The sequence below is a fragment of the Cyrtonyx montezumae genome, unplaced genomic scaffold (assembly GCF_038088225.1).
Source record: "Cyrtonyx montezumae isolate F1298 unplaced genomic scaffold, pur_monq_1.0 scaffold_22, whole genome shotgun sequence".
In the NCBI taxonomy this organism is placed as follows: domain Eukaryota; kingdom Metazoa; phylum Chordata; class Aves; order Galliformes; family Odontophoridae; genus Cyrtonyx; species Cyrtonyx montezumae.
Window position 1 is genome coordinate 4,369,728 of NW_027071959.1, and position 21,432 is coordinate 4,391,159.

The following is a 21,432-nucleotide window of genomic DNA, read 5'->3' on the forward strand; positions in this document are numbered from 1 at the left end:
TTTTTGTGCAAAAAAACTCCCACTCCCAAGCTGGGATCCTCAGTTCGCCTCCCTCGGCAGCAGGCAGAGCCGCTGGCTGCTCCCGGGGGGGTGGGGGTGGTGGGCTTTGTGAGGGTCGAGCTGGGGGGGTTGGGGGGCTGCGAACCCCGTCCGGGGGCACGGCGTGGGCACAGGGCTGAAGGCGGCTGTGGGACGTGCAGGTCCGGTGGAGGGGGGGTGATGCCCGTGTTTAACTCCCCCGTGGCACAGAGACAGTGTGCGGGTGTCAGTCAGCAACCCGAACCAATGGGTGCCTGGTAGGAGGTCTGCTTCCCTGTGCACGGCCGGAGCCCGGTGCTCCTCCAGCTAGTTGTGCGTGCGTGTGTGTGCAAGGAAAAATCGGAGCTTCTGACTGCCTGCTCCCGTCTCTCTCTCTCTCTCCAGCTCGCTAACTCAGTCTCCCTCCCACTGCAAACATTGGATTTAAACCTGCTCAGCATTCAACGCAGACGAAAGCAGCGGCGGCAGCAGCAAGCAGCAAGCAAATCAGCCGCGAGCCGACCGCAGCTCCAAGATGTACCATCCTGCCTGCTGGATCGTCTTCACCGCCACCACTGCCCTGCTCTTCATCCCAGGTAGGAAGCGTGGGAAGCTTTTCCCATCCTGGGGCAGAGGGGGGAGAGGCGGCGGTGCGTGCTGGGGGGACCCGGACTGGATGCCCATAGCGCACGGCCGCACGCAGCAGCGAGATGCTCTGCAGCAGGGCTCAAAGCAGCGAGCTGGCTTCTGGGGAGAGCGCTGGGTGCTGGCAGTGCGGGAGAGTGGCATTGCACCGTGTGTGCGTGTGTGCACCCCCCATATGGGGTGAGCCGGTCCCTCTGTCGAGCCTTGTCTAGACGTGGTGGGATCACGCAGCTCTTTCCCCTTCCAAGTTCGGTGTCTCCTGCATCCCTCCATCCTCCCTGAGCTGTCGTGCTGTTCCCCCCTTTCCCTCTCCCCCACATCCCTGCTGATTGCCACCGGGCAAACCGGGGTGCCAGCCCTGCGTGCAAAGTGAAAACAAAGCCCCCGTTGTGGGCGCCCACAGGAATGAGCTCACCTGCAGCAAAGGTGCTGCAGCTGCTGTGTGCTGGGCAGGTGGCTCCTGAAATGAGGGCTGGCCTCATCCCCTCTGCTCACCAGGAGGAGGGGGAGACGTAAGGTTTGCACTGAGCACCGGCTCCGAGCTGATGCTCGGCAGTGGGGCAGTGAGCACAGCTCTGCAGTGCCTCCATGGGGAGGGGGGAGCAGCAGAGCTGCTCCTGGGGGACAAGTCAGTGGTATTTTCAGACGAGGATGTGTGCTTCCAGCAGCTGAAAAGATTGCAGGGCCCCTGCTGAAACAGATGGGGACTGGATGTTGAGGCTCGGATCCTATCTCAGCCCAACATGTGTTTTTCATGACTGTCAGGGAGAATTATGTTGGACTCGGGAGGGCAGGGAAGACGCACAGCTGCAATTTGAGCATCTCTCCGTGGTTTAGTTCCAGTGCTTCTCAGTGCAGGGCTGGCATGCAAGAAGCTGGAGGGGGAGAGGCGAGCTGTGTCATAGCTGGAAGGCAGCTCTCACCACGGCAGCGATGAGTGCAGAGGGGCTCAGGCTCAAAGTTGCTGCTGGAGGCTCACGTCGTGGGACTGTCTGGGTCCAGGGGTGGGAAACAGCTGCTGACATGGGTTGGGTGCTGCTGGCTGATGCTTGGGTCCCACTGATGCTGTGATGGCAGGGTGATGTGATGTGTGCCTGGGCTGTGGGCGAGACGTGCTGATGGAGGACCTCCTACAGCAGTGCCTTTAATGTGTTGTCTCTGGCTCCCCAGCAACGCCACGAGCCAAAATGGTGCACCTACAGCACAGCAGAGAGCATGTGAGAGCAGGGATGATGTGCTCATCCATTGGAGAGTACAAGGGATTTTAAGGCAAAGTGTCTTAGCTTGAGCAAAACATGGCAGTGGGTTTTCCTGGCGTGGAGGCAGCTTCCCTCTCCAGTGCTGTTGGGTTGAAATTGCAATGAAATGGATGCAAGGCAGCATCCAGAAGAGGAAGGACCATGCAGTTAAGCTTCCAATAACTTGGGAGCAGTTTCTTGATCTGCACTTTGTTGCTGTAGCTTTCCTTTCTTATTTATATCGAGCAGCAATATCTGCTTTGGCTTTGAATGTCCCCTGAGCCAGACCAGCCTAGGAATTTGCCCAGCTGGGCTCAGCTGTTAATCCATCACACTGAAACCTGCTGCCTGCAGTAAAGGAAGGAAAGCATTCTGGTGTTCCAAGCTGCTGCCTTGGTCCTTTCCCAACCCCTGGGGCCTTCTGTCCTCTGGGTTTTTAGTGTTGTTTATTATTTTTTTCCAAGCTGAATCCCACGTGCTCTGTGCAGGTGACGGTCCCCTGGGATGCACAGAGGCTGTTTGCAAAGTGTGAATTCTTTTCCTCGCCATTTCTATGTGCATCCTGCAGGAGTTTCTCATGGGGTGATTAAAGTGAGAAGGGAACCTGCTTTTAGAGGTGTAATTAGAGTGAAGGGAAACATCACAACTTGAAGGCTCCTGCAGAAAATAGCGCTGTGAAGTTATTATTAGCTGTAATAGCTTATTTGCTGTTTTTTTCCTCTTTCTCTCCCACCTCTGTTCTTTGCTTTTCCTTTTTATTTTCTCCCTTTTACCTTTGTTAGGAAAAAATGTATTTTTTTTTCCCCCACTGGGACTCACATTGTCTCGTTACCAGTTCGCTCTTGTGGAATCTAAAGACACAAAAGGTTAATGCAGTAATGAAACCCTGACCCCTCTGGTCATAGATAGCGTCTTACTCTGCAGCTCTTTATTTCTTTGTAAGACAGGTTCCCATGCAAAACAATTTCTAAGGCTAATGTTGTTGTCACCCAGTGGCTTTGGGCAGGCAGGTTCCTGGGCAGTCTTGCTTTCTGAGATGGGCTCTTCCTGATGAGATGCAGTTGTGGTGTGACATCACGGCTCTACTGGTGGCGAAAATCAATGCGTGTCAGCTCGTTTAGACATTTATATTGCTGCCTTTGCTGGCTTGGCAAAATGACTTGTCATGGCAGTGGCTTGTTCCCAGCTGGGGCTCGAGTCCTGCAGGCTGTGGGACAGCTGCTCCTGGTGCTGCGGGTCCTGGCATCTGGAAACCTGCTGGGCAGAGTCCCCAGTGCTCTGCTGCCACCTCTTGCACGTGGGATTTGCTTTCTGCACCCACTCGTAACCGAACCTCGTGTGGGCTGTGTGGCGTTGGTGGTGGATGGAAATCCAGTCTAAAATGAAGAAACTGAGTTACGAAGGGTTTTCTCTCTGTTCAGGAGTGATGGCTGGGGCTGCTGGCTGCCACCGCCACGTGGGACACAGCTGTCACCCCTCTGCCACGGGGGATGCAGGACTGGCAGAGAGCTGCTGATCCCTGCAACTAAGCTGAAGAATAAGTACCTGGAGCATATTAGTTCTGCTTCAGTGTCATCCCAACTTAGACTTAAAGGGATTTTTTTCTGAGCTCTCTTGAAGGCTGGGGATGGTAGTGGATGTGCTGCTGCGGCCGTCAGCCCTCCATCAGTTGCAGATGCTGTCCCTGTTGTCCCATTAGCTGTCCCATGCCTTGGGCTGCCATTTGCTCACCTTTCCAAATGGCCTCAGGCAGGAATGCGACAGAAGGAGGAGCAAACACAGCTTTTCCTCTGTGCAAGCCCTCTGCAGCATGAGTTTCTGGAGCAATTTGTCCTGGGGACTCTGGGGCTGAAATGGTTCAGAGGCACCAGTGGGAGCTGGGAATGTTAACTGATGCCTCTGAAAATCTTCCCCAAAGGCCTGAATATTTGGTTCTGGGGGATCTGAAGTTGCATAAACAGCCGTCTTCGTATTTTACACTTGAATGTTCAATTTGAAGTTTGTGTTCAGCTTGGTTGGAGCACGCTGAACCTCTGTGTGGTTGCACCCAGAGCCGGTGGTCACCCACCATCCTGTCCCCAGAAGAGGTCCCCACCAAAACAAAATACCTTCTGTACATTTGTTTTTTTCCTTATTACAATCTGTGGGGTCATCTGTGCTCAAAGCTGACTGCTGTCTCTGCTGTCAGCCAGGGCTTGGCAGCCCTCTCCTTTTCCCTTTCCCAGACAGGCAGATCCCAGTGCTGCTTCCAGCTCTCCTGAGATGCTCCCAGCTGCGAAGTGAGTGCAGGGTGGGCTGTGATCTCAGCTGTCAAACTTGTCTTCTTTTTTTCCTTTTTTGTTTAAACTTAAAAATAATAACAGCTCTGCCACAAATCTCCTTCCCTCCCTTTCTCTAATGAAGGCATGGTACTTATAATTACCAATGCAGCAACTGCACGTACAGAGGTGGCTTTGACACTTGCTTCTCAGTGGGTGGGTTTTTAAGGAAACTCCTCTTTTCCTCCTTACTTAGAGGAAAGAAACATTTACCTGCTTCCTGAGAGCTCTGGGACTGTGTTACCATGCTCCTAGGGTGATTGAACCTCTGTGGGCTGTGTTCTGTGGATGGACACATCAGCCCTGGGCAGCAGGGCTCAGCTTGATGCAGTGACATCGGTGTAGCAGTGGGGCCATGCAGGGATGCTTTACTTGTTGCCTTTGCAGCACAGTCATGTGCCTGCAGGACACGTGTGCGATGAGGCAAGGAAAGGGGGGAAGGAAAAAAAGAGTTATTTTTAGGTTTACTTTTCTGTGAATTCAGCGCTAGTGAGAAGTGCTGGATTGACAGCTCTGGAGATGGAAGTGTTCTGCAACCCGCAGGGAAGGGGAGCCCAGTGTGTGTGTCACCCTGCCAGGTCTGTGCCTTGGGATGGGTGCTGAGGCTGGAGTGCTGGGGAGAACAACAGGAGGTCTGTGCTGTCGGCCAGGGCTGGGCACTGGTTGGTTTAACGCCGTGGGTGAAGCTCCCTGCTGGGGCACGTAGGGTTTTTTGTGTTTGGGACTGTGGGCTCCTTCACGATGGTTAAGTCAGCAGCCACTTGTGGACCAAGTGGACCTGCAGCAAAAGGGCTGAACTCCCTTCTGTGACTGCAGGAACGTCGCCGTGTCCGCTGATAAAACGGCCCAGGTGCATCTGTCGTAGTCACAGAACCATTTGAGTTGGAAGGGACCTTCAGAGGTCATTTAGTCCAACTGCTCTGCAATGAGCAGGGATGCTTCATCCCCATGTTCCCTTGCAAACCATGGAAGGGGTCTTTGTAGTGGACTTCAGGCTCCCCGAGCGAGGGCACTGGGGAGGGATCCATGCTGTGCAGCCCACGCAGTGCCTCCAAGGAGCCTTCATCCTCACCCACCTGGCAGCCCATCGCCTCTTCCTGCATGACTGTTTACTTCTGGCTTTTGTTTCCTGTACTTGTTGCTATGCATGTAGCGTGTGGAAGGAGCTCCAGCGAATATAGGCCACACTTTGATTGTTCAGCAAGCTGGAAAATGATGATTATAATTTTTGACAGAAGGGAAGGAGGGGGAAGGAGATCTCTGCGCTTTCAAATCTGCTCTGTCATAAGCAGGATCTTGCAAGGGCCCTCTGACTTCTCCCTCCCCAATGGAAATGGTATTTGCATAGCAAGAGGGGCTACAGGAAAAATTCTTCCCTTTACAAGGACAGGACAATACTTACTCCACTAATCCTTCCACCCTGTGCAGCAGTCTTGTCACAGCACATAAACAAAATGTGGTTGGCGTTGGCCAGTAATTGAATGGGAAGAATCCGAGAGAAACCTGGAGTTGGATGCTGCTAAAAAAAGCCCTGTCCCTGTTAGACACGGCCATGCACAGACGTATCCCAGGCACGTGTCTGACTACGTATGACAGTGCTGGCTCCAGCAGCGAGGCCGCAGTGGGGCTGGATGTGACAGCAGACCCCGTGGAGACCTCCACCCAACCCGCTCCCAGTTGGCATTGGCTGTCTGGTCCCTGCCAGATCAACCTGTTGTTTTATTGAATAGCTTTGGCTAATTTTCACTTTAATTTTTTTTGGTGTGTTTTAATGCGATCACTTCTAATGAGGCTAATGACATTTAGTCTCCATGGCGGCGCATGTTAATTTGGTCACCAAAATGTCAGCGTGAGGCAGCCGTGTCCTATCTGCCCGTGACAAACACTGTGCAGACAAAGGGGCTCTGCTCCCAGCCATCCCCTTCCTTATCTCGGGGCATACAGGGACAGGCCAGGGCTTTTGGCAGAGCTGTCCTCCCACTGTCCCTCCTCTGCTGGCACCAGGCTCGGCTGCGGAGCCCCATGAGCATGGGAGGTGAGGACTGCTGAAACGGAGCCTACGGAGCAAGCCGGTGCGATGTAATTAATCAGATGTCAAAACCCCTGAGCAAAGTTAGCTTTGATCAGTAGGGAAGTCTGTCAAGCAGGTCGTGCTGCTGCCCGTGGCGTTCTTCTGTCTGTCTCAGCCCATCCATCTGCCTTGTCCCTTCTTAATGTGGCCAAGGTGGCAATCTTCTGCAGCCAGGTGGCACCTCGTAGCCTGCAAAGCGTGGGGTAGCACCTCCTTGTCCTCACCGGTGCCATAGGGTATAGTGATGTGACCCTCCTTGCTGGCGTGGAAACAGGACCACGGCTGTGGGCTGCAGGGAGCTGGAAGTGGGTGTAGGTGTTTGCAGAGGTGGGTGAATGCTGCCGTGCAACTTGGCTGCCTGCAGAGTCGAGATCAGGAGCTGCCCCAGAGCAGAGGGAGGCGGTGCTGGGGCTGCAGGTGGCTGCAGAAGGGACAGTGACTCTGCTCTACTGTACTCGAGTCTTATCAAGATGCTGAGCCTTAGAAGCCCGAGCCGTTTTGAGTCCCTTTCTTTTCTGCAATCTGTGCCCAAATGCAGCTGAATTTGATCCATTCTCCTTTGATCTGTTCCTCCCTCCGTTCTGCGTACGAGGAATGGATGAAGATTAAAGTTTGCAGCTTCTGAGCAAACTAGGTTGCTCATCACGGCGTGATACCCAATTACCCGCTGATACCTCAGGAGTGAGGAGGAATTGATCCTGCTTGGGTGTGAACTTGTTGAACCAGAGAGCCTGCATATTTCAGGTGCGTTGCTCAGGATGCACCGTTTCCTCCAGGACTCGGTGCTGGGAGCTGATGGAGGTGGCTCTGTGTCTCAGCCACGTGGGAAATAACCAATAAGTGATAAGTAGTAATACCTGCACTCTGCAAAGCACACACGGGATGTGGATGTAAGGGCTCTTGTACGTAAGGAATATCTTCATTTTAGCACAAAACGAATTCCCACAAGCTGGCATTTTCCCCCTAAGCCCATGGCTTTCTGTACCTCATCCGTGTGAGCTCTGCGGGCTGCGGAGCTCTTTGGTGTCATCCCCTGTGTTTGCCTTCCTTCTGTCTTCTGCTGGCTGTCACGTTCACAGCTAGAAACAGCGTTTTAATTAAAAAAAAAAGAACAAAAATTCTCTCCAAATCAGGTGGTGAGGGAAAGCTCGAGGGCCTGGATCGAAATATTTATTACTGGAACGTGGCATCGGGTCTTGTGTGTTGTGGTTGTTCGTGTAGATCTTAAAACACTTCACGAAGAAGCGGAATTTCATGGTCCCTGTTTGTGCAGACAGAGAAACCAAGGAATAAAGAGGGAGAATGACTTGCCTAAGGCATGCATGGAGAGACGTGTTAAAAGACGTGTCCTCGCTGTAGTTCCAAATCTGAACTGGAGGCTTTTACACATTTTTCCTGGTGAAACAGCAGGTTTCAGATTCATCCATCGAGAAACACAGTCAGAAGACTGAAATCAAAGCATTGGACCCCAACATTTCTCTGCTGTGCTGAAGCGGAGCTTGGAGCACCACGGCTTGCACTCAGAGCAGTGATGCTCAGGGGTGACGGTGATGTCTGGAGGTTGGTGGCATGCAGGCAGCAAACGTGGCTTTGTGAGTCAGTGGGCACTCTCTGCTGCTCTTGGTGTAGGCAGGAAGGCAGCATGCTCTCGATCCCCTTGTCCTTCTGTACCTCTGAAGGTCTGAGAGCAGTGATTTCAGGGCTGAAACCGGGAGGCGAGCGGAGAGGAAACTCTCAAGCACGCTCTCCTCTCAGCCCTTGGGCTCAAAATGGAAACACTCTGCAGTTTAACTGAGAGCACACATTTATCCCAGTAATGCTCGCCGTGCTTCTGCTCTGTGCGTCGGAGCGTCCGCCGGCTGCAGCGGGGCTGCTGCTCGATGCCTTTTCCAAGCCTTTCCCCATAGTCGGGGTGCTTTATCTTTATAAAGTAGCAATAAGTGGACAGTATAATATATTTCACTTTTAATAAGGTGTTGCCAGTTGCACACACTCCGCAGAGCAATTAGTGTCAAAAGCAGCTAAGCAATGGCGGGGAGCCGTAATTCGGCTGTTTACTGACTCGGAGGATTTATGGGCAGTCGTTGGGGGGAGCTGCGGTCGCGGCTTGGCCGGGGATCCGGGAGGTGCTACGTGCTGGCTGCAAAACCACGAGCCAGCGAGCTCATGGAAACTCTTGAGAGAGGCCAGAACAAGCTGCTCATCCCTTGTGTTGGCCCCTAGGGCTGGGGCTTGGGAGGAAGCACCTGAAAGAGGGTGCTGAGCCAGCTGTGATGTGCTCGCCAGCCAAAATGTGGCTGGGAGGACTTCTTTGCTCTTCGTGTTGCTCTGGCAGAGAGCTCTCATGGTGTGACGTTGTCCCCTGCCCCACTGATGGGTTGTGTCAGGATCAAGGTGAGGTTTGGAGCTGGGTCGGCGTGTGGCTGGTGGAGATTGGGATGGAGAGAGGGGAGCTGTCACGTCTTGGGGCAGCCCTGCTTTATGGCCAGACCTTCCCCGTTCCCCTCTGAGGGAAATAAGTCACAACATTTGGTTTCTGATGCGAGCATAAGGAATATTTCTAAACCCGTGCCCCCATCCTCTCCCCCTTTTCCACCCCCTGTATCTCAGTTCAATAAAGTTCCAGTTCCTTGGGTTTGTTCTCCAAATTGAAAGCCTTCCATTTTCACACCTCTGTAATTGGTGCTATCTGTTGAGAGAAACTCTGCAACACCAGCCAGCCAAGGTCAGGAGGAGCTGAATTGAATTAAAAGGAAGAGAAATTGGTTCGAGGTGGGCAGAGGGCCGCGAAGGGAACGATGCAATTTCTCTCCTCGGGGCTCCTGATGAGCAGAGAGAACGGCAGCTTCCCCGGGCACCTGCGGGGTGCTGACACCAGCCCACCCACACCTTCATCTGCACACGGAGGTGGGCACCTCACGACTGCAAACAAGATGAGGCCCAGCATCGGGTCCTTTATCTGGTCAGCGGGATGGGGCTCTGCTCCTCCAGCTCCCAGGCTGGGATGCTGACAACTGTCACCGCAATGACCTTGCGGTGATTAAATACAGCAAGAAATTGTCTTTTTAATAAGAAACTAAAGCCGCGATGCATGCTGGTAGCTGGAAGATTTAAAATGCCGTGCTCTGACCCTGCCACTAACTCAGACCCTGGTGAAGGGTGAGGGCTGAGATCCTCCGCTGCCTTCAGCTGGGCTGAAAATCCTCAGCTCGAGTGGGTGGGTTTGCAGCCCTGTGGTGGTACAGCTGTGGCTCACAAGCACTGCATGGAGTTGTCTCAGGGGAAGAGATGTGAAGCTCACAGCTCTTATTGAGCTGCTTGGGAATTTTCCCACCGTATTTTTTTTCCTTTGAAAAATGTGTATTTCTTCACTTACCAACTGTAAGTACTCCTCACTGGCAAAAATAGCTCTGTGAAGTTGGTTTGCTTTGAGGATGCAGTTTGTAGGAGCAGGGGCTGTGTCCTGGGCAGAGCTGCGGCTCCACATCTGGATTCCCAGCCCATGGCCTCCATTCCCCAGGCTGGAGCTCTCCTCCTGGGTGCATAAGCAGTCCTTATAATGCAGTTGTTCCCAAAGTGTCCCCAGCCCAGCGAGATGGACGGGGCTCTTCAGAAGTGGGGCCGTGCTGGCCCTGGTAGCACTCAGAGTAGAGTGGCTCCACCAGGAGACCGCAGAAAGCGGGAGGAGATTTTCAAATGGTGGAATTTCAGGGAACAAGGCAACAATTTTCCACCTACTTCTGAGCTGGAGCAAAGCCCTCCCAGGCTCTTTCTCTCGCTTCCCAGCTGGGCTGGCACGGGGATGTGGCATTTATTAGCAGCAGCACAAAGGCAAAGGGCCAAGGGAGCCTTGGTGGATGCCAGGCTCAGCACCCAGTGCCCGACCACTGTTGGTTGCTGGTGGCTGTGCTCAGGCTGTCCCCAGCCCTGTTTATTCCTTGTCATTGCTGCTTGTGGCCTTGCTCCTAACTGGGGCAGAATGGGGGACAGTGGTGTGGCTGGAGGCTGCAGAGTGCCCCGCAGTCCCTGCTCTGCCTCTCCTGTAATTTATACAAGTGCAAGCCGATGTTCCCTTTTAAATTGACAAAGGCAGAGAATGGAGCTCGGGAAGCCCTCTGACCCCGGAGCCCTGGTCCATGAAAATTACAGGCGCTGTACAGCGCGTTTCCTCTTGATGTACTTGCAGTGGGGAGATGCTGGTTAATTTGCCAGGACTCAGAGGTGACCTGGGTTTAATAAAGAGGATTAATGGATTTGAGCTAAAGGTCTCGGCTGTTTGGAGCTGATAGCCTTCTCCTTCGAAGACACCGCAGCAGGCGAGGCTCAGCCTCTTGCAGGGAAGACGGAGGCTGCTTGCTGAAAGGAGCGTGCTGCTGTGTGTAAGGAGGGATTTCCTCGGGGGTTAGCAGCAATGCAGGGCAGCCCCGGTTCCCCGTGACCTGCTGCATGTGCTGCTCTCCTATGGGTTCACAATAGCTGGGTGAGAAGGATCCCGTGGGAGGGTCCCTTGGAGCGCTGGTATTGGGGATAGGACTGAGCTTCTGATGCTGCTGTGCCCCCTGCCCTCCCCGTGCATGCTCAGGGAGTGGTGAATTCCCTGCAGTTCCCCCAGACCCCAAGCTGCTGGCTGCGTTCCCATAATAAGGCAGGGAAGCCCTTTGGATGGGAGCAGCCATGGATGGGCCTGCTTTCCCTGCCAGGGGAGCGTGTATGGGATCAGAGCAATCCTTTTTGGGTTGGATGGGAGAGATGCTCTGAGTGGAACCCTTTTACTGAGTAGGGAAGGTGCAATGAAATTACAAGCTGTAGTTTTTACCAACTCTGCCTTTCTGTCTCATCTTCTCCGTATCCAACAGCTCATCTGGTATCATGAAGCATTTTTCTCTTAAAACCCCATTTTTCCCCTTTTTGGAGGGGTAAGTAAGCACTCAGCAATGCATCCTTGGCCAGCCCTGTGCAGAAGTGCTCAGCAAAGAGATCTGAATGGCGTGGAGCTGGTTCATCTCACAACTGTTATTTATATCTACAAGGCTGGATACTGACCTGCTTTACCTTACTGCTCATCAGGGAAATCCAAATGAATGATTTCCTTGTAAAGCTGAGCACGAGGTTGGAGTCAAAGCTGTTTGCACTCTCCATCCAGTGAATCCCAGAGCTCTTTAGGACGGGAAGCAAAGGTATTAAATGCATTGCAGAGGAATTAAGTGCAGGACCCTGAAAGCGTGATTCAGCAAATGCACTCAGAGCTGATGTTCAGCCTGGTTGCAATGGTTTGTGCTATGCTGCTTTAGGTGGAAACTGTGGACAGAGTTTGCAGAGCGTCCTGATCATCTGCTTTCATGGCATTTCTTTGCAAATCCCTGGGGGAGAGGGGCTTTGGCTGCCCTTCGTCCCACCGCTGGATTTTGCTTCTTTAATGATGTTGGAATTGCTGGTGATGCTTTGATTAAGAGAAATTGGCTTTTCCCTGCGGGGTGCTCAGAGCCCCACGCAGCCTGATGGGCAACCAGTTCCAGGGCTTTACTATCCTCATTTAAAAAAACAAACTTTTTCCTTATGCCCAGTCTAATTTCCCCTCTCATAGAAGTGGATTTGCGGTCGCTGGGTGTGCAGTGCCTATTTCAGGCCGTGGCAGTCAGCCACGGGGATTTGTCCTGCATGCAAAACTCCTTGGCCAGGAGTCTGCTCCCCAGGAACACCCCGGTTTGATGCCAGCAGCAGCTTTGCAGTCAGGTCAGGTGCTTTTCCTCGAGCTGAGCCCTGCTCGGAGCCGGCCCTGCAGTTCTCTGTGCTGTTACCTGCGGGCTCAGCAGCAGGAGCACAGCAGTTTGCAGCAGCATCTTGCAAATGAGCCACGCTGCACCCGGGCTGCTGCCTTAATGCATTCAGCTCGCATTGTCTTCCCTCTCTACCGCCTGTAATTTATACCTGATGCTGGCATGCATTATTTAGTTGGGCATCAGGAACGTCGCTCATGTGAAGGAGCGTGGGCACAGCAACCTCTGGGTTTTGCCCCTTTTGAAGCGGGGATGGAGCAGAGCATGCTCTGTGCTCTGCCTCCACCACCACCCCATTGAGCTTCCCAGGTCGCTGCCATCCCGTGCACAGCCAGCAATCCCTGCCCCCCCTACAGCAGGAGATTCAATTATCATTAGCTTAGCTTGCACGGCTCCGCGTGGTGTCATGCAGCTGCGAGTTTATCTGGCCCTTTTAAAAATCCAGCTGCACTGTATTATTATTATTATTATTTTTCCCTCCATTTCTTTGTAATTGGAGTCTTTGCCTTTTCACTCCGTCGTGTAATGTTTGGGGCCACTTTGGCAGCCCGTGGCCACAGCAAGTGTTCAGAGAGGGAGGAAAATGCGTTCAGAGGAGGCACACAGCCGCAGTAATATTTAATAGTTATCTCATATCCTATAAATTATACTGTGGAGGGGGGGAGGGGGGTGTCAGCATCCAAAAATTGTCTTTTTTTTTCCCCTTCCTGGCAGCTTGGAGTTGGGGCAGTGTGGGATGAAGGGGAACGCCGCAGCTCGAAGCTGCAGCCTCCAATTCTCACCTCCCTCAGTAATCCCTGAAGTCTGAGTTCTGACATTTCCAAAAAGTGGTTGGTGATGATTCAGGACAGAAATGGGAGATGTTGACATTTTGCTGGGAAAGGCCAATTTCCCCCCCCCCATTTTGGGATGGAGGGTGGTGGGGGCTCCTGCTGTCGCCTCCCCCAGCTCAGTGCTGCCCCGTCCCTGCAGCACCAGTGGGGCATTCCTCTTTGTGGGGCAGAAAATGCCAAACTCCCAGTTACCCAATTCTCAAACTTTTTCCCAGAGCTCAGCAGTCTCATATGGGCTGGCAAAAATAAGAAAAAAGCCTGATTTGTGGGTTTTTTTCCTGCTGAAAATGCACTTTTCTTGTGAAGCCATAGGCGGGCTCTCGTAGGGGCCATCTTTTCCCTTGGCGTTTCCCACTCCCTTCTCTGCAGCCCTCCAAACCAGTTTACCCCCATCGCCAATAAAGGCAAACAAAAATTAAATCTATAATTATCATTACTAATTCCACTTAATTAGTCACAAGCCAGCAGCCAAATTGGCTTTCTCATAATTATCAGATAAGCAGTAAGCACATCTCATAGATTATAATTAACACGGCTTAATTAAAATCTAATATACATACACCCTTTCCTCGGCATATGCCTAATTGGGTTCATGAACAGAGGGGTGCAAAGCCCCTGTCCATCCCCCCACCCTCCTCCTCCAAGAAGGTTTGCTCTGTGCCATGAAGGTGGTTGAGCTTGCAGTGAAGTTTGTGCCAGGGCTGTGCTCTCTGGGGGTGAAATTAGTGGGAATGAGCCCAAAAAGGGGAACTCTGTGCCTGCAGGGCACTGTGCAGCCCTCGGCTGGATGGGTTCTGGCCGTGCACGGAGCTGAGCTGTGGCATCAGTGTGGTGAGTTGGCTCATCAGGAGGAGGAAATGGGCAGAGATAGAGGGGCTCACCCTGCTGTGGGGCTGGAGGTGCACCCGGGCTGAGTTTGAGCTCTTGCTGAGCAGGAGTTTGTTCTGGATGGATTTGGGATGAGCTGCTTTTCTTTGCCCTTGTTGTCTTCAATTTCTTTATAACACCTTGGCTAGAAAAAAGGCATCTCCCCAAAGCACGATGAACTCGTACAAGATACTCTTCTGAGTTAAGTATTTTTTATTATTATTGTTATTGCTCCAGCTGTGACCTCTCCATCTCTGCTGGGATCTGCAATAATAAAGCAGCTTGAATAAATTACACTTAAAGAAGGTGAATGTTGGATTTTGGCTCAGGGCTCTGCAAATTGATGTGTCTCTTTCTTTCCTTACCCTGAGCAGGGTCGGGAGGAGCTGCTGGCATTGCTGCTCCTGGCAGATGTGCTCTGGCCCCTCTTGCAGCCCCAGCTGGTATCACTTTCCCCTTTCCTGCTGCAGGGAGGAGATAGCACTGTCTCTGATGGGTGATCGGTGACGTTCGTGGCCTCCTGACAGTTCATAGCACAGATGGGATATGAGCATCGTTTAGCAGAGGGATGTGGGTGGAGGTGGGAGAAGAGGGAGAGGGAGATAAGGGGAAGATAAAGCGTTGCCTCTGACAGGCACCACGTTGGGGGTGAGCAACAGGGACTGGCACTGCTGGTGATGGCTATTGCTCCTGGGGGCACTGCTTTTGTTGTAGCATCCTATTTTGCTCTCCCCGTTGATGGCAGAAAAGGAGCGGGGGTTTCTTCCGCCTTTGGAAAATGGGAAGCCAGCATATGAGCCTGCTTTGCTGGCCTGGGGGGTGCATGGGTGGCCCTTGGGACCCCCGACCCCATGTAGACCCCAGGAAGTGCAGCAGCTGCCATCCAACTTTGTGGCAGCGCAGCGAGGCGTCCCATTTGCACAGGAGCTTTTGCCTGTTTGGCTGCCTGAGAAAAGTGGAAACTCCTGATAGTGCTGATTATTAATTAGATCATTTGCCTGCCAGATTTTGCTGAGCTAATATCTGACAGGCGAGTTTCTGCACTGGGGGAGATTTGCAAGATGTGATTTCCGATGGAGAGATGCTGAGCCAAGCACCTCACAGCCGGGGTGGGAGCGGGATCTTTTGCAGGATCCTTGCAGTGAGGGCCCCATCCTCTGGGGGGGAACTGGTTTGGGGTCTGAGCTTTCCAGCTCGGTAAGGGCATCCTGCTCTGCAGTGTGAGTGAGTCTCCAAAGACCTTTAATGCGGCGGCAGCAAAAAGGAAAGGCTTGGCACGTGTTCTGGTGTCGGGGGAGGATTTGCGGATTAGAGATGTGTAATTGTATGTAGTGCATGACAAAACAAAATAAGTGGCAAAAAGAACTCGGTCGTATTAAGAATTCAAAGCAAGCATTAAGCTTTCTTACTAATGTGGGGGAAAAAAAAGAAAGTGAAATATGCGAGGCAAAATCCCCTCTCGCCTCTGCAGCCTCTGCTCTGTGCACATCCCGTGCAGCAGTGCTGATACCGATGTCCCTGGGGCTGCTCCTGCAAGAGGACTGCAAGGGCTGTGCATGGATGAGCCTTGTCTGCATCCAGCTGCCATTCCTGGTGACTTCAGCATGGGTGGGATGGGTGGAAGAGCTGGAAGCAGATCCCAGGTGTCGCAGACCAAAGCACCATGGCAGGATGGGGCCCTATCCCTGCACTGATGCCTGTCTGAAGGCTCTAGCAACCAGTTGCTCGTGAGCTTCTGCTCGTCTGCAAGGCAGCTGCATGCTTTCTCCATGGGGATTTCTTGCCATCATAAGATCTTCCCAGATTAAGTAAATAATTTCACATTAGCTTAATTAAGTCTAATAGACTCATTAGTTCGCTCTTCGTGCTCATTCCCAAGGGAGCGGTGGCCGGGAACCGTGAAGAGATGCTGCAGAGGGATCCAATGGCATCCTGAGACAGCAGCAGGGAGCTCTGCCCCAGCACAGGCAGGTCCCCAGGGTTGGGAGGTTGATGAGTGGGGAGCTCACATCCACGTGGTGATCTGAATGACAGGCAGTTTTCCTGCTCAAAGTTGGTTTGGGGTGGGCGTAGTTTCCCGGACTGTGGTGCAGACTGTCTTCTTGCTGACCCGACAGCATCTGTGTGCTTGGGAGTGCCTTGACCTGCTCTGAGCCTTGTGGAACCATAGGAGCAGTTTGGCATCTCCACAGGAACAGGATGGGGTGAAGAACCTGGGGTGAATTTTTTGGTGCTTTTGTTGCACTTCAATTGTTTCCACCGGATGGAGGGCTGTGTCAGGTCCAGAGAAGGGTCACAAAGGCGCTCAGAAGGCTGGAGGACCTTTTCTTTGAAGAAAGGATGAAGGAGTTGGGCTTATTTAGCTTGGAGAAGGCCCCAGGGAGACCTCATTGTGGCCTTTCAGTACTTGGAGGGAGTTTATAAGCAGGAGGAGGGCTGACTTTTTATACTGTCTTACAGCGGTAGAGCAAGAGGGAAGGGCTTTAAACTAAAAGAAGGGAAATTTAGGTTAGATATTAGGAAGAAATTATTTACTCAGACTGGAATAGATTGCCTAAAGGAGTTGTAGATGCCCCATCCTTGGAGATGTCCAAGGTCATGTTGGATGGAGCCCTGAGCAACCTCATCTGGTGGGGGACAACCAGTCCATGGATGCACTTTAAGATCCCCTCCAACATAAACCATTCTATGATACAAGCTCTAGGAAGCCAAGAGCTTTCAGAGCAATCCATGGCTCTGTGCTCAGGTGCATGGAGAAGAACAGGAGTCCCTGATGCTCTGGCAGGGATGGATGGTGGCCATGAGGATGGGCTGTGGCAGGAGCAGCTCCTAGGTGGTGCATCCCCAGAGCCACGGGTGGAGAGTATGGGGGGGAGAGTCTGGTAGGGGACAGAGCTGAGCAGCAGAAATGACGAGAATAGGCTGAGATTTCCCCGAACAGAAGGTGATGAGAAAGGAAAGAGCTGATGGAAGCTAAAATGCATATATATATGTGTGCAGGTATATGCCTGGGGAGGGAGCATATCTGCAGCAGGGGAAGGTTTAGGCTTTTTCAGTTATGTGCCTTCCTGGTGGTGTGTGATATTAAATTATACTGCCGTGCCCAGGACGTTTTTATGATGCATTTTAAAGTTATGTCAAGGGCATAGAGAGCATACGGGTAGGTGACCTCTTCAGGCATTTGCATAAATCTCAATAAATAAAATAAAATAGAGAGGGGAAGGCAGGGGCCTACAGATCTCTTCGTTCTAGTGGCACGCTTCTATCTTGTGCACACAATGCTGAAGAGCAGAAACCACAGAAAAGGGGAGGTAGACATCTGGTTTCCTTTTCAAAAGTGTTGCCTGTTCTTTATTTATAAAGAAATTATTGTATTTAAAGCAAATATTCTTCTCTTGTAGCAGCAGAAGAGCGGAGATAGGTGTATAGATTAGAGGGAAGCAGCTTGTGCATATAAATGGGAGTTAATTTTCTGACTCTTTGGAAAAGTGAGCTCTAGCTGAAGGCTGTGGGTGGGGACTTCCCTGCCATATTTTGCCTTCAAAAGCGGCAGGAGGAGGGCTGTCCTGGCTGGAGGGATGGGGCACTCAGGGACGTGGTCAATGACGATGAGTTGGGGTTGGGTTGAGGGTCTTGAAGGTCTTTGCCAACCACAGTGTGACAATGGGGTGCGTGGACAGTGGGGTTTGGTTCTGGCCATGGTTTGACTCCAGCAGGGATGGGAAAGAGGGGAGAATAGATCAGAATGGAGATTAAGGTCAGCAGGAACCAGCTGGAACCAGTGGGAGCCCTGAGCATATACCTGTAGATGAAGAACACGATGTTTCATTTGTTTTGTTTTATTTCACAAGAAAAATCTCCGCAGCCCAAACTGTCACTTTGGAAGTAATTCGTGGCTGAGGATTTCAACACCCACTCCAATGATATTTTATTCTGACCCTAAACAAAATCAATAGCTTTTTTTTTTCCTCCTCCTTTTTCTTCTTCCTTGAGAAAACAGTATTTTTCAGCTCAGTGGAAGAAGAAAATAGATTCTGCCCGGCGTTGTTAAAAAGATATTATAACCAGTGTCTCTGGAAGTGTAAAAAGTACATGATCTAATACGTCTGAAGCAATTCTGAAAGGCTGCTTTATTTAGGATAATGGAGAAGCAGCACTAAACCTCCTAATCTGCCTGGATAGACAGTGCAGCAGGGAGGGTCCGGGGCTGCAGTGCTTTGCCCTGATTGCTTTCTACATGGTAAAGGTGGGCACGTAAAGCAGGGGCTGCTTAGGGAGAAGGGGGACGAGGGACCTTCTCCAGGATGGTTTGGTTGTTTGCTGTCCTCAGAGGAAAAAAAAGAAAGAAAAAGAAGGGAAAAAAAAAAAGAAGAAGAGCCTGGTGATTTTTTAAAATAAATTATAAATTATTTTTTTAATAAATTATGAATACATTTTCTCTGTCAGGATTTGAGACTCTGTGCTCTGATCAAAAAGTTTCCCAGCGCGTTCTCTCCCTGCTTACCCAAATGTAGATGCGCGCGTTCCCGCTTCTGATTTGATTTTAGTTTAGTTTGATGAATTTTTTACTCCCCCAACAACAAATACTTTGTTTGTTCTTGACGGGCGCCGAGGGAGGGAACTTTCTGAAGTGGTGCACAAACACTTCACTTGCAATCAGGGTGAACGTGGAGAGCTCTGCCCTGTGCCGTGCTCGGTGCGTGGCGTGGGGAGATGCATGGAGCTGGTGCCAGGTGGGCATGGAGTGTGCCATGCCACCAGTAGGGAAAGCAGATTGGTTGGTGCTGCACTGGCACAGGCTGCCCAGGGAGGGGATGGAGTCACTGTCCCCTGGAGGTGTTCAAGAAAAGGGTGTTTGTTGCATTGAGGGTTGTGCTTCGTGGTGTGGTGGGGATGGGCTGATGGTTGGACTGGATGGCCTTAAGTGGTCTTTCCAGCCTTAATGATTCTGTGGTACTCTGGGGGCACTGCTGGGTCCTTTCACAGTGATCCCAACCCTTAAACTCTTTGGAAAGCTGTGTGTGTGACTCCTCCATGTCTGTCTGCACCAATGAAGGATGGTGGTCTCAGGTTTCCTTTGCTGGTTCCTGTTTTTGCATTGAGTTGCATTTTCCTGGGCAGGTTTGCCTCCATGCCCAAACCTTCACCTGTGTGCAGAGTTTGCAGTCAAGCTGGGCTCTCCCTGCAGCATCCCATTCAGGGCAGGCAGGACCCCTGCCCCATCCCATGCAGTGTTATGTTGCTCTGCCTTCTGTCCTTGGGCCGCGTGTCGGCCTGGATAAAAGGGACTTGATTAGCCTTCCGTCGGCAGGATGACAGGAGCAATCAGTCTTGTAGGTTTTAATTAAAATGTTTAATTAAACACTGTTCTAGCAGGCAGAAAAGTTAGCGCTGATCCTGGTCAGATCCCCAGACTTGGAGTTAGCGGAGGCGGAGGAGAGCAGGCTACCCAGCCCTGGTGCTGCTGTTTGGGAGGGAAGAAACCTTCCTGCAGTGATTTCTTCCTGGTGACAGAGAGGAGTGATAGCTTCCTCCTGGTTCATGGTGTGCCCAGGTCCTTCCCAGCATCTCCTCATCCCTCCCAGCCTATACATGGGGTGGTACTGCCCCAGGCGCTGAGCCCAGCTCTTTTCCTTGCTGAACGTCATGGATGCTCTCCAGTGTTCTGAAGAACACAGCTGCTGCCATGAAAACAAAACCTTGACCTGTGCTGAGGTTTCTTGAACTAATCTCCTACATGGAAGTCCAAGAGGCAAGGTGCTTGCAGTGGCAGAAGGGAATAGCTCAAAGAATTATATGCTGGATGAGTTGCACTGCTGTATTTTTATGTATGTTTATTTTACTAGGGAAAAAAAAAACCCAAACAACAAAACCCAAGCCAACCAACCAAACATAAAACAAGAAAAGACCTGGCGGTGCTGGGCTTGGCCTCTTCTGCTCATTGCCTTGCAGATCTTCTATGTGGGCACATCCAAGGCTTTAAAAAGAGCCAGAAATCCTAGAATAGACTGTGGGGAAGGAAGGAGGGAAGGGATCTGTGCGATGTGCAGCCTTTCTCCAGGGAGCAATTACCAGCCTGAGAAGCAGCTATTAGTGCTCCACTCCTTCAGATGCCTTCCCGTGAGTGTGCATCCTGCTCCCATCCTCCTCACTCCAAGCAGTGGGTACAGGAGAAGTCAGTGTGGGAAGGAAGGGGCTGCCCAGAACCCCCCCCCAAATCTTACCCCATTCTGTCACCTTTCCTTAAGTTCAAAGCAGAGGGAACGCCTGAAGAATATACAGATGGGAGACCTCCATCCTCATCCTGCCAGCGTTCCCTTCAGAGCAGGATTGCTCGTGTCTCTGCTTCAGATCAAATAAATTGTAGTGTTTCTTCAAGTTACCAAGAGTGAGTTGCAAGAGGCAGAGTTTTGCATTGCAAATACTGCTGCCATCAGAAATGGTGGTGCAGAATGCTCATTATAGGAGCGTGTTTTTTCCACCTTGTGCTAAACTGTATTTTGTCTGAGCTACAGTAAGATGACATAGATATCCCTCAGCCCAGCTCCTTCCTGTCCTGCTGTAGTTCCTGCCACACCTCACATCCTCCTGTGATGCTGCTGACGGTGTTTCCAACACTGCCCTTTCTCCTCATGCATGGGGAGAAAGAAGAAAAAGTGCAGAATACCACTAAGGTCATCAAATCCAAGCGTCAACCCGTCGGCACCGTGACCTTCTCCCCATGCATGGGGTGAGGGATGTGGTTTAGTGGTTGTGGTGGTGATGGGTTGGCAGTTGGATTTGAGCTTAGTGGTCTTTTGCAGCCTTAATCATTCTGTAGCCACGAAGCCCCACAGCTGCTGCGCTGATTGAGACGAAATCAATTTCAAGCCATTTTCTTCATTTCTAAATATTCTCCATCCTGAGACCGTGTGTGCCCTCAGATCTCTTTGGCTTGAGGACTCCTGTGCTGTGGGGGAGGCCTCCAGTTGAGGTGATGGTGGTAATCTCATGGCTGAAGCTGCTGGGCAGTGGGAGGATGCTGTTAGCAGCCCGGGAGCAGTGTGATGCTGATACCCAGCTAACATCTCATGTTGCTGGGGGATATCTAGGGTTAGTGGCCGAGGGGTTTAGAGCCAGTGCTTCAGAGGAAAAGAGCCATGGTTTGCTCAGAGTGGTGGGCTGCAAACGGCTGCCACCAGCACCCTGGTCAGCATCCCGAGACGGGGTCAGCCTTCTCCATCTCCAAGGCAAGCTCTTGTGCTTCCCTTCTCCGTGGTGATCGCTGACGTGTTTATTTCTCTGATTAATGAACTCTGCAAATTAACCTCCACGCTGCTCTATAATTGCTATTAAGGCTTCAAAAATCACTTAAGCGTTTCCGGCGCTCGCGAGCCCATTCCATTCGGATGGCCAGTGCAGCGTGCTGATTGCAGGGAGATAGAGCCAGTCTCCTGACCTCCACGTTTACAATTAATTATTGCATTCAGCACCCAAATTACCCCCAGACTCCACGTGCTCAGCTTTATCTCTCTGCACACACAGGCTTGGCTTTTAATTAAAGGCCCTTCAAATTAAATGAAAACAAATTCAATTATTGCCTCTCATTGGAACAGCTCACAGCAGACTCCTGCCTATACTCCTTCTATGGAGAACCTGGGGAGCGTTGGTCTCCCATAATCCAGT

General features: G+C 51.7%; 1 protein-coding gene across 1 annotated transcript in view; it reads left to right on the top strand.

Annotated features, from left to right (window-relative positions):
• Positions 1–466: 466 nt before the first annotated feature.
• Positions 467–21,432, top strand: part of LOC136049948 (opioid-binding protein/cell adhesion molecule homolog) — a 246,962-nt gene continuing 225,996 nt past the window's right edge. The window contains exon 1 of the mRNA XM_065738521.1: positions 467–614. Within this exon, the coding sequence (XP_065594593.1) occupies positions 554–614 (61 nt within the window). The 5' untranslated portion in view covers positions 467–553. The remainder of the gene's footprint in view (positions 615–21,432) is intronic.